The sequence below is a fragment of the Arachis stenosperma genome, chromosome 10 (assembly GCF_014773155.1).
Source record: "Arachis stenosperma cultivar V10309 chromosome 10, arast.V10309.gnm1.PFL2, whole genome shotgun sequence".
In the NCBI taxonomy this organism is placed as follows: domain Eukaryota; kingdom Viridiplantae; phylum Streptophyta; class Magnoliopsida; order Fabales; family Fabaceae; genus Arachis; species Arachis stenosperma.
In genome coordinates this window covers 7,011,023-7,023,460 of record NC_080386.1, presented here as the reverse complement: position 1 = coordinate 7,023,460, position 12,438 = coordinate 7,011,023, and the positions used below count along the sequence as shown (strand labels likewise).

The following is a 12,438-nucleotide window of genomic DNA, read 5'->3' as shown; positions in this document are numbered from 1 at the left end:
CTCCTTGGTGAATGAGATGGTTGGGAGATCGGGAGTCTCGTTCCCGACTTGATAGACCCGCTTTAGATGTCTCTTGCGAGATGACTTGGTGAGCCCTCCTCCTCCAAATCCTCCTGAGATCATGTGCACATGTCTCTCTGGGGTCTATGGTGGTGGGTCTCTTCGATCACTGTCATCTCGCTTCCTTTTTCCATGATTGTCCGACCTTTCTACAAGATATCTGTCGAGCCGACCTTCTCTGGCCAGCTTTTCTATCACGTTTTTGAGGTCGTAACAGTCATTTGTAGGATGGCCATACATCTTGTGGTATTCGCAGTAGTCGCTACGACTTCCCCCCTTTTTGTTCTTGATGGGCCTAGGGGGTGGAAGCCTTTCAGTGTGGTAAATTTCCCTGTACACATCGACTAGGAAAACTTTTAGAGGAGTGTAAGAGTGATATCTCCTTGGCTTTTCCACGCCAATCTCCTCTTTCTTCTTGGATTCTCTCTCTTTTTCTTTCGATAGGTGAGGGTGTCCAAGCCGCCAATTCGGCTCTCGTAGTCTAGCGTTTTCCTCCATGTTGATGTACTTTTCAACTCTTTCCTGTACATCATTCAGGGAGGTAGGGTGCCTTTTTTATATGGACTGGGAGAAGGAGCCTTCCCTGAGTCCATTTACTAGGCCCATGATTACTGCTTCCGTGGGCAAGTCTTGAATTTCCAAGCACGCTTTGTTGAACCTTTCCATGTAGTTTCTCAAAGGCTCTCCGACTTCCTGTTTCACACCCAGCAGGCTCGGTGCGTGTTTTACCTTGTCTTTTTGGATGGAGAACCGCATCAGGAATTTCCGCGAGAGGTTGTCGAAGCTCGTGACCGATCTTGGAGGGAGGCTGTCGAACCACTTCATTGCTGCTTTCGTCAAGGTGGTCGGGAAAGCTTTGCAGCGAGTGACATCAAAAGCATCGGCCAGGTACATCCGATTCTTGAAGTTGCTATGATGCTTTGGATCCGTGGTCCCGTCATAGAGGTCCATATCAGGACTCTTGAAGTTCCTGGGAACTTTTGCCCTCATTATGTCTTCACTAAACGGATTGTCTTCCCCCAAGGGTGAATCTTCTCGGTCACTGCGAGAGTTCCGGCATTTAAGGGAAGATTCTAGCTTCAAGAGTTTTTCTTCTAATTCTTTTTGTCGCTCTATCTCCTCCCTTAGGTTCCTCTCCACCTCTCATTGTCGTTCTAATTCCTGTTCTAGCTGCTCCAAACGTCCTTGGTGGCCGTGGACCAATCCCATTAGTTCTGCTGCATGGGGCGGTCTTTCCTTTCCTGATTCACGCCCTTCAGAGGAATTTACCTTTGGGTTTTTTATCCCAGAGGTACCCTCTTTGTGTTGGTCATTCGCTTCCTGGTGGAAAGTCATGTCCGCCTCATTGTTTCCTGTGTTCAGATTTTCTTGTTCTGAATCGGTCGTGGCGTGGCCATCTTTGGGTGAGTTGTCCACCATCAACTGATGATCTCTCGGGTCTCCGGCAATGGTGCCAATGTTCCGGGGCTTACCTAGAACCGGATGGTGGTTGTGCTTGTTTGTGCGGCCCAAGCGTCTGAAGGAGGAAGCCTCTGAATAGGTTTGGGTTTGGAAGCCTCCGTCTGACTTGTGTGTATGAAAGAATTGAGGGTGGTACCTGCAAAGACACTCTGATGCCTAAGTCAGCATGGGGTTAAGCAGGTTTAGAATGTATTGGAACTTAGGAATACCTGAGAGTTGTCAGTATACTTATAGTGGTGAACCCATAACCACCGTTGGAGTGGTTCCACCTTTTAAGGAGGATAACCGTCCCTTTATCTTAGAGAGGTTAGGATTTGACTCTTGGAAGTGGGTTGAGAGATTTTAGGGGCAGTTACTTATTTGAATAAGTGTTATCTGCCAGCTAATCTGACTCCCGACTTCCTTTTAGTGGAATTTGTGTAGGAACCGACCTCTTTGGTGGAAGTCGATCGCGAGAGGGGGCCAACCTTCGGATTGGGCTTTTTATCTTATTGGATCCTGGGCCTTTAGTGTTGGGTCAGGGTATGAACAACTATTATTGTCTTGCCGTCACTGTTATGTTACCTTGTTTTATTCTCCTATTTTATTTTCTTCTTTTATTAACTCCAACAGCAATCAATTACCATCATATCATATTACCATTATCGCAGCTCTCATTTTTGTTTATCACTTTGATCCATACATATCCATTGTGTAAACTTTTGAGTTGTTAAAGATTTATTAAAAAAATTATTTCTTTGTTTAATTTAGATATCTAGATGTATAACTATTATAAAGATATTTATTTTTCATACTTACTTGTTAAGTCATATTTTACTATTTTAAAAAAAATTAAGATATCAAGCATTCAAAAATTTTGTATAGAATAATTAAATAAAAATAAAAAAAGTTATTAGTTATTTAATTTCTTTAATATATAAAATAATTGAATTTAAATTATTTTAGGTATAATACTAAAATTATTATGTTACTATGTGTAACAATGAAGATAAAAATTTATAAATATTTGTAAATTTATTTATTTCTCAATTATATTTAATTTGAAGCAGATATAAAAATTTATATTTAAATCACTCTTTTTCTCGCATAACTCTAATAACTAAAAAATATTTATTTCTTATCATTTTATATTCGACTTTTTAAATTATCTTTAGTCTTATTATTCTTTTAGAATTTTTAATTTTTGTTTTCATTATTCATTTTTTCTTATCATTATCTATCTACATATGCCTCACCACCACTCTTATATTAGCTTGTTCTCTCTTTCTTCCTCCGTTTTTATTCTCTTTCTATCTTCTCTTCAATCGCAATTAGTTACCAACATATATTAGTTCATAATTATTACATTCATAAGTAACTTTTATATGAATAATCTACACTTCTATAAATGTAACGAATGAGTAAATTTAACTTTTTTTTTACTATGAGTTTTTTTTATTATCTAATACATTCAAAGTCACAAATTTTTATTTATGATAAAGTTAAAAATTAAAGTTAAATGACATTAGTACTTTTTTATTTAATAAAATTAAAATAAAGTACAAAAATAAAGATAAAAACTAAAAAAATAGATGACTCTAGAAAAGGATAATGTTAAATTTTATGTCATTATGTATCAGAATAGTGATTTATTTTTGTACAAAATAACAAAAAATTTAAATTTTATGTCCGTTTTTTATTACTTATGTTACTTATCTATAGTGATTGAGTCATGGTTTCTTCCAACAAAAAAATAGTTATGAAATCAATTTTTTTTATAGGAGTACATCCATTATATCATAATTTTTATAATTAATATAAAATTTAAAAAATTAAATAAATATATATTTATTTTGATTACATTCAAGAGTGAATTATATATATTCCTATAGTTAAGAAATAGACTTAACTTTTTCTATAATAAATAATTTTTTAAACATCAAATTTATAAAAAAGATTCCGTTTTTTATTTATCCTAAAAGTTAAACATTAAAACTAATGTTAATCTTTTTTTATTAATAGAACTAAAATAAAACATAAAAATAAAGCTTGAATAAAAATAAAAATACAAAATTTTGAATCCCAAAATATAAAATGGTTATAAGATGAAAAAATTACTTAAATATAATTTTTATAAGATATTCCATTAATGAACTCAGATGAATAAATATTACATATAAAATAAATCTTGATATATTGGTACAAAAATTATTTCTGTGTAATTTTTAAAAAAAAAATTATTTTGTTAAACTATTTTACTCTTATTCTTTTAAAAGCATATTCATAATAAAAAATCTACCTAAATAATTTACATCTAATAGAAAACTCTTGATAGAGTTGCTGTGAAAAATGTGTTAAAGTTTTTTTATTTAACGTACGGATGTATGGGAGAAATTTTTTTAATAATAAACTTCTCTAGGGTAATATTAGAACTTAAATTTAGATGTCAATTGACATTATATATTATGTAGGTACCTAAAGTATATTAGAAGAGTATGATAAGAGAAAAATTATTTTGCGTAAATTTATTTTTTAAAAAATTGTCCCTGTTGAACTATTTTATTTTTATTCTTTAAAAATATATCCAAATAAAAAAATTTTGCAACAATAATTTACATCTAATACAAAAATCTTAATTAGATTACTCCGAAAAATGGATAGAAAATTTTTTATTTAACCTAACTGATGAAAGAATTTTTTAATAATAAACTTTTTTTAGGAGCAATATTGGAACTTAAATTTAGACATCAATTATCTTTATATTAGGTTTTATGTTATATCTAAGTAAAGTGAGAAAGATGCAAGAGAAGATAAATAAGAAAAGAAAAAGTTTTTCTATTACATGCAGTAACAGTAATATGAGAGATGACAGTAAGAGAGGAAATAGATAATTATAGAAGTTTCATGATTATGAATTAATGAGATAAGAGAGAATATGAATGCATGTGATAAGAGAAAAGATAAGGTAATAAAAAATTTTTAACGTGGAATAAATGACATACAGTAGGATAGATTATTAGAAATGGCAAAATTAAAAAAAAAATGTTGGACACCAAATTCATGTATTGTCATTATATATTGTTATAGATGAATTAATGAGATAAGAGAGAATGTGAATGTATGTGATAAGAGAAAAGATAAGGTAGTAGAAATTTTTTAATGTGGAATAACTCACATACAGTTGGATAGATTATTAGGATGGACAAAATTGGAAAAAAATGTCGGACACCAAAATCATACATTGGCATTATATATTGTTATAGATTCTTCTTCATCTTTTCTTTTCTGCCTTGTTTAAGTGCCAAAGGAAACGATATTATTTAGAACTAGTTTAACACTTTATTTGCTGATTTAGTAAAATTTACACATTTAAAAATTAACTTCAAATTTATAAATTTAAAAAAATAAAAAAATTTAACCTTTAAATTTATATATTTAAAAAAATTTGAAAGTTACAAATCTAGCTTTTAAATTTGTGATCTCCACGTAAAAAAATATATCAAGTTTTAATATTGGTAAAAAGCACCACTAAAATGACAACACCAAAATTAAAAAGCACAATGTAACAAGTCACATACACATACGTTTAATTGAATTAAAAAGAAATAAAAGATAATTTAAAAAAGGAAACAATAATCTAAAGTCTACACACCCAACCATGCATGTTTGTTTCATATTTTCTGATTAATTTATTAATATTATTTTCTGATTAATTTATTAATATTTATATTTAAAGTATAAAAAAAGTGATGTAATATGATTTTATCCCTTCTTATTATTATTATTATTATTATTATTATTATTATTAACAAAATTTTTTAACAAAATCTCGTTAGTTCATAGGAGTGGCAAATAGGCGGGACTTGCTTAGTTGCTCTGATTCACTTTGAAGTTTTAAGTTTTAACTGTTAGTCCATCAAAATATGCCAGAAATTAATTTATTTATGGAAGTGAAAAAGGTAATGTGCAGCAATATTATATCATGGTGAGTAATTTACAGATGTGGAATTGGTGAATTCAGTAACTACAAAACGTAAGTTACGTTTTGACTGAAATGATTTCAAAAAGGCTGTATGCGCTGCAAAAGGCAGCTTGCGTTTAGCATAGGAACCCAGTTTCTAAACGTATCTCTGTGCTCCTTGCATGTCAACACCTTGAACCTCCAAAATGTAAGATGCGTTTGGCAGGTGCACAGCAAAACGCAACCTGCATTTGGCAGTCTTTCCACCTGCATGTGTGACACGTGTGAAGGAGAGTGGTGGTGGAGCCTGCCTATAAAAACCAAAACGCAGGCCATGAGAGTTTCAGTTTCCCTTTCGTGTTACATGGTTTTCTTTCATGTTACATGCTGTGAGTGAGTTTTGAGAGTAAAAGGTGGGGTTAAAGGTGAAAGGGAGTAAATTTGTGAAGAGGAAGAATTAGTGAAGGTTTGAGACTTTATTTAGTGAAAAAAGAAAAATGATTCGTAATTTTATTTTACCAAAAAAACACATTATTAAATATTTGAATCATTCTCAATTGGTGAGTAATTTTTTATTTAAGTTTATGATAAATAAATATTTTTATTTTTATGTTCTTTATTGATATATTTTAATTTATAAATTTATTATTATTATTATTATAATAATAATAATAATAATAATAATAATAATGTTGTTACTATTATTATAATAATTATTTCTTAAAATAATAATAGTAGTAACAATACTGTTTAATTACCATATTATTATTATTATTATTATTATTATTATTATAAATGTTAGTTATAATAGAATATTGTATAATAATTATTATTATTTTCTAATAGTAAATAAATATTTATTATTTTTTAATAATTTATTATCATTTTTTAATAATTTATGATTATTATTTAGAATTTAATAATACTGTTGTTTGGGTGTGGGAGCGTATGCCGCTCTTGGCATCTATGCCCCGCAATCAGTTCGGCGACGTTGGTATTCCACTTGCGTTAATGTATTGTTTTTTATTGTTATTGTTGTTGTTGTTATTATTATTATTAATTTGTTATTCTTATTAATATTATTATTCTTTTTTTTGTTAGGTAGAGTCATTGGCGCCGACATACACGATATATCCGGAGGTCTACTGCGCATTTTAGGCGAGGACTCAACGACATGGGAGTTGACGATGTAAGTTGTAACCATTAATGTCCAATATTTTTATTCAGAAGAATAATTTTTCTAATAGGCCTCTTGGTAACTAACGTGCAGTTTATATGGCGGCCGTATATGGGAGTGTGGGTTCCGGATGTATAAAATATAGAACATCTGCTGCATGCTTGCATCGTCAGTGATGGACATTATTTGAAACTATATTTGTCCACCAAATACTTGCACTACAAAATGTTACTCACCCTTTTCGAAATGTGACTTTGTATGTTTACACAAAGACCATTTTGCAACTCTACAAAACTCGTGTTGTATGGAATAGCAAATGAAAATAGACATTTACAAACAAAACTCATTCTTTCGTGTGTATTCGGTATAATCTCACCATTATAATATACTCGTATATTTGCAATATCCTTCGTATTCTCACTTTTTTTTACCTTTCTAATAACCAAAAAATCTCACAAGCATCATATACAAGAAAAGGGAATGGGAGTACAAGTGAAGAAGAGAAGTGAGGTGCGAGTTGGAATTAGCTGTGTTAGCTATTTATATGCAAGGCTTTTTATTAAAATATTATTTGGCATACAAAACGTAATTTGTGTTTTGTACATTTCAAAAAAAATTAAGTCCAAATAAAATGCAACCTACATTTTCTCTTCTTTTAAAAAAATTTAAACAGCCTATCTGACAAACGCAGCTTGCGTTTTACTTTTTTTTTAAATTAATAAAATTTTTCTGACAAACGCAACTTGCATTTTTGCTTTTCTCATAAACCAAAAAAAATTCAAATACAAAACGGAAGTTACTTTTTGTTTAATTTGAAACAAAAAAAAATCGAAATGATAGAAAATGAAAAACAGAAGCTACGTTTTTCTCCTGACACCTATAGCAATGAACATTTTTGGTGTGCCTCCATTTGACAGTGTTACACCATGAGCTTCTCCATTTGCAAAAAAATAGCCAAAATATGCCCCTACTTCTTTTTTTTATTTCTTTGTTAAAAAAAATAATTTTTGAGTATAATAAACATTAAAACTATAACCCAAAAAATACAAGAAACCCAGATATCCTTTGTCTTAACTGGGGGAAGTTTATTTTCTTGATGATACAGATGATTGAAGCAGCTAAAGCAGTTGTTAATGAGAAATTGAAGCTACTAGTGATGATACTATTACTTACAAGCCTGGACATTTTGAGACAGCACTTGGTAAAGTGTCTCCCACGGCACGGCCCATTCTTCTATGTGTGTTTCTTTCACACATTAAAGTTTACTATATTTTGTTTTAACTTTGTGGAATTGGTTATGTAGAGCATCTTATTATTTATCATATATGTAACATAAATCACTCTTGACCGATAAGTATGGTCATTTTTTAGATTTTACACCAAAAACAAACATAATTTTCTTTGTAATCTTACCTGCTCTATTGGATAACAAAATGATGGAAAACATTTTCACTAAGTTGTCTACTTGTCTTGAATGAGAATTATTGCTTGCTTAATCATTTTTGAAAAACTATAATCTTCTTTTTGGGTCGGAAGTAAAAAATAAAACTTCTTGTTGAGTGGGTCACTAGTCAAGTACGTGAGAAGAGGCTACCTTTCTTTTGGCCCAAGTTCGAACGAGAATAGATTTTTCTTTATAAAAGAAAGAAAAGAAAAAGGAAAACGATATTTGCGTAAATAAAGTCTTGATGAAGTGGTCATCATATATGCCTGGTGTGCCTAGATAAACATTCACAACTATTCTGGGAATTCTTTTATTTGTTATTTTTAGATATCTATTTAAATTAAAATTAAAAAATAATTAGACCCACTATAAAATGTACTACGGGATATTAAAAATATCTCAGAGAGAGTGTTTTGTGTGTGTGTGTGTAAATATCAAAAAAATTTTATTATTCCAAATATGATTATTGAAACTAAGTAAAGTATTCAAGTATGTTTAATTAATAAATTATTAAAATGAAGGGTAAAGTATTAAATTGATCTCTTAAGGTATAATTCTGATTTAGTTATTAAGATCTAAAATATCTTATTTAAATATAAAAAAAATTAATTTTAATGTAGTCTCGTCATAATGTCAAAGTTAAATAATTAACGAAATATTTTATATGACAACAATACACAAATAAGATCGATAATCTAAAAAATAAGTATAAGTTCTAAAAGCACAAAATCATACGTGAATATATTAATATATTTATTTATTACTTTAATTTTATAAAAAATATTTTATTTAAATAGTAAAAAAAATTATAAATAAATGTATTAATATATTTATGATTAATTTTATACTTCTAAAACTTATACTTATTTTTCATATCATGAATCTTATTTTTATATAATTGTCCTACAAGATATTTTATTAATTATTTAAATTTAAATAAAATACTTTAAATTTAAAAAAGTAAAATAAGATGAGTGAATTTTATAGTATTTTTGTTATAATAATTAAATTGTCTAACTTTTTTTTTAAAATAAAAAATAAATTATATAAAATTTATTAAATATTATTTATTTATTTTTTTTAATAATTTAGGTACAAAGTGATAGGTACTATACCAAATATCTCACTTAGGACCCATAGATGACTAGATATTACCCTAAAATAGTAAAATGAATGAATCCAGAGCAAACCTAGCAGCTTAGAGTGTTTGTGAGTTGTGAGTTGTGAGTTGTGAGTTGTGAGTTGTAAGTTGTCAGTGTGCGCTACCTTGTTTCTGTTTGCGTAGACTTTTCTTGGCAACCACCCTTCACCTTCCTCACGCAGTCAACTTCACTTTCTCTCTCAGGACTGTTGCAAATGGAGAAGCTGCTGAGCTCGTCGAAGGAGGACGACGACCACGAAATACTCAACCTTCTCTCTGACGGTTTCTGCCATCACTGCCATCTTCTTCTGCATCACCGCCTTACACTCCTTCGTAAAAAAAGTATCTACAACTCTTTTCTATCTATCTATCTTATGCTAACTAGTAAGCAACTACTACATAACTTTTTTCAACATTCGCACTCACAAGTCAGATAGATCAGCCAATTACCTTTCTTAATTATGCTTTTTTTTTTGTCTTTCTCTCTTTTATCACGGGTCTTAACATTTTTTAAATTTTAATATACATATATATATTCTTTTGTCTGCATGTAGTTGAAATTCTAAAATTTTTAAAAATGTATTAAAGGATAATTAATTCAGTTTTTTTTTTGTGCATTCCTAATGATGCAGCACACACTTCTTGTTCTTGTAAACGAGTTTGGTTATTATCACACGAGAGATTTGATTGTCCTCATAGTTTGTTAAAAATATATTCACAGTAATACACAAATAATGATTATCCGAAAATATTGGTTGTTTTTGGTGATTAATTTAAGCAATGCTTACGAAAATTAAATGCAGGAAAGTCGAATGGGACGCTATACCTTGATGAAGGCTTGGAATCTTCTAGAGATGCAAGAGACAATCATGTGAATGGAAGTTCTTCAAACTCAGAATCTTCTGGGAAAAGGAACCGAAAGCAGAGGGATAGTTCGAGTAATGGACACCATTTTGATTCTTCTTCACCTGAATCCTTGGGTAGCAAACAATCTGATTTCGAGTTGTGGATAAACGACGGGATTGTTGGGGATTCTAAATTTGGAAATGAAGAATTGGATAAACAAAAAGAGTGTATAAGGTATTCCCAAGTTCAATGTAAGAAGGACTTTAGCCTCGTTGAAAAGGTAGATGGGAAATGCATTAATGTGCTCCAAGGACTTGAACTTCACACTCAGGTTTTCAATCCTATGGAGCAGAGAAAAATTGTTGAATGTATATACAGATTACAATGGAGGGGAATGCAAGGGAAGCTTAAAGGTATATATAAATATATATGTTTCTAATCTGCTTCATTTTATTCCTTAAAGTCCTGCTTCATCTTATTCCTTAAAGTTAGCATTATAAGATTGTTACAACTAAATTATTTGGCCTATTTTGTTTACAGAACGCACATATTCAAAGCCTAAAAAGTGGATGCGAGGTAAAGGGCGCGTGACAATTCAATTTGGTTGCTGTTACAATTATGCAGAGGTATTCCATTTTACAATTTATAATGAATGTAATGTAATGTACTTTCCTGTATGATGTAAGAAAACTCTATTCAAACTGAGTAGTAAAAAAGTGGAGCAAATACACCATTTAAAAAAAAAGTTGTGGAAGAAGAAAAGAGAAATAGTTGAGGGATGAAATCAGACACTTTTATTATTACCATCATTTATATATACACCTTTACTCACTACATAAAGCACCAAACACCTAAATCCTAATAAACTTATTCTAACAAACTATATAAATTAGAGTACTTAAGGAGTACTTAAAGAGTACCTAATTAATAAGGTAAAATACTAACTAAATTTATATAATTACATATACTAATTTATAATACTATTATTAATATATAGCCTCAGTTACATGATGTGTTAGTTGTTTCTTAACAAAATTTTACAGGATAAAAAAGGAAATCCTCTGGGAATTGTCAAAGACGAAGAGGTTGATCCTTTACCATCTTTGTTCAAGCAAATGATAAAGAGGATGGTTAGGTGGAACATTGTTCCTTCCACCTGCATTCCTGATAGTTGCATTGTGAACATCTATGATGAAGGGGACTGCATTCCACCTCATATCGATCACCACGATTTCCTGAGGCCATTTTATACTGTGTCATTCTTGAATCAGTGTGACATAGTCTTTGGCAAAAATTTGCAGGTACTCAGTCCCGGAGAATTTTCCGGACCGGCTTCCATTCCTTTGCCCGTCGGGTAAGATTGTGTTTCCGTACTCTTCTATTCTCAGGAATAGAAATAAAAAAGAGTAAACCTTCGTATTAGTTTTTCCTCACATAGTTTAGTCTTTCTGACAATTTAAAATTAACTAATTTGTCTTATAATGATATTTTTGGAACCAAATTGTTATTTGTCTAATATATATATATATATTTAAAATTTCATTGAAAGCAATAAGGTGACTAATTTGTCTAATAGAAGTAGTTCTTGAACATTTATAACAAATAAAGATTGTGGGGACTAAAATGTACGACTGTTTACTCTAATAAAAAGACCATGACTCCTGTTTCTATATGGATTTGTGTTATACTGTTGTAGGTAAAGTTTAATGTGGTTCTTTGTTCATGATCATTGCCAATTTTATTTGTCATTTTAATCATGCAGGTCAGTGTTTGTTATTAATGGCAATGGAGCTAATCTTGCTAAGCATTGTATTCCATCTGTCAAGTCTAAAAGGTCTAAAATTAAATGTCCTTTCTATTCTTTTTCCGGTATATTAGTTCTTAAATATTTGAATGAATTTTGCAGAATTTCCATTACCTTTAGAAAGATGGACCCAAAGAAGGTACCATACAAATTTTTACCGGATCCAGAGTTAGAGGGTATCAAGCCACGTTTCATTTCATTTCCTAAGAAACCCTTTCTAGAAATCCAACAACAGAAGGTTCAAAGTGCTGAATCTGAATATGAGACATTTTCCAAGAACAGACAGAAGAAGCTTAATGTGGAAGGTGAAATTCCTCCCCTCAATGGTATTGGTAGGCATAGTTTTGGGAAATTTAAGGTCAACAAATTTGGACACATGCAATAAGTTTCAGTGGACCCGTTTTTCATTTTCTTGTATTGTAAATATCGGCTATTCTACGTGTATATCAAAATCATCTACTAAATTTAGTCATCAATATAAAATATATGTTAAAAAATAAAAAACACATTAAAAATAAATTAAACTACAAATGTATTTATAGACAAATACCTTAATTGTTTATTT

General features: G+C 30.4%; 2 protein-coding genes across 2 annotated transcripts; one reads left to right on the top strand and one right to left on the bottom strand.

Annotated features, from left to right (window-relative positions):
• Positions 1-615: 615 nt before the first annotated feature.
• LOC130956665 (uncharacterized) lies at positions 616-1,050 on the bottom strand. The gene has a single exon (XM_057883684.1). The coding sequence runs from the start codon at positions 1,048-1,050 to the stop codon at positions 616-618; it is 435 nt and encodes a 144-aa protein (XP_057739667.1).
• Positions 1,051-9,243: 8,193 nt separating this feature from the next.
• Positions 9,244-12,438, top strand: LOC130954241 (RNA demethylase ALKBH9B-like). Its single transcript, XM_057880972.1, has 6 exons — positions 9,244-9,565; positions 10,027-10,482; positions 10,610-10,695; positions 11,113-11,423; positions 11,832-11,903; positions 11,976-12,438. The coding sequence occupies exons 1-6, from the start codon at positions 9,439-9,441 to the stop codon at positions 12,256-12,258; spliced, it is 1,335 nt and encodes a 444-aa protein (XP_057736955.1). The 5' UTR covers positions 9,244-9,438; the 3' UTR covers positions 12,259-12,438.

Coding starts and splice junctions, on each gene's coding strand:
- LOC130954241 (XM_057880972.1), top strand. CDS start 9,439: ATGGAGAAGCTGCTGAGCTCGTCGAAGGAGGACGACGACCACGAAATA. Junction 9,566..10,026: donor TACACTCCTTCGTAAAAAAA/GTATCTACAACT, acceptor AATTAAATGCAG/GAAAGTCGAATGGGACGCTA. Junction 10,483..10,609: donor AATGCAAGGGAAGCTTAAAG/GTATATATAAAT, acceptor TTTTGTTTACAG/AACGCACATATTCAAAGCCT.
- LOC130956665 (XM_057883684.1), bottom strand. CDS start 1,050: ATGAGGGCAAAAGTTCCCAGGAACTTCAAGAGTCCTGATATGGACCTC.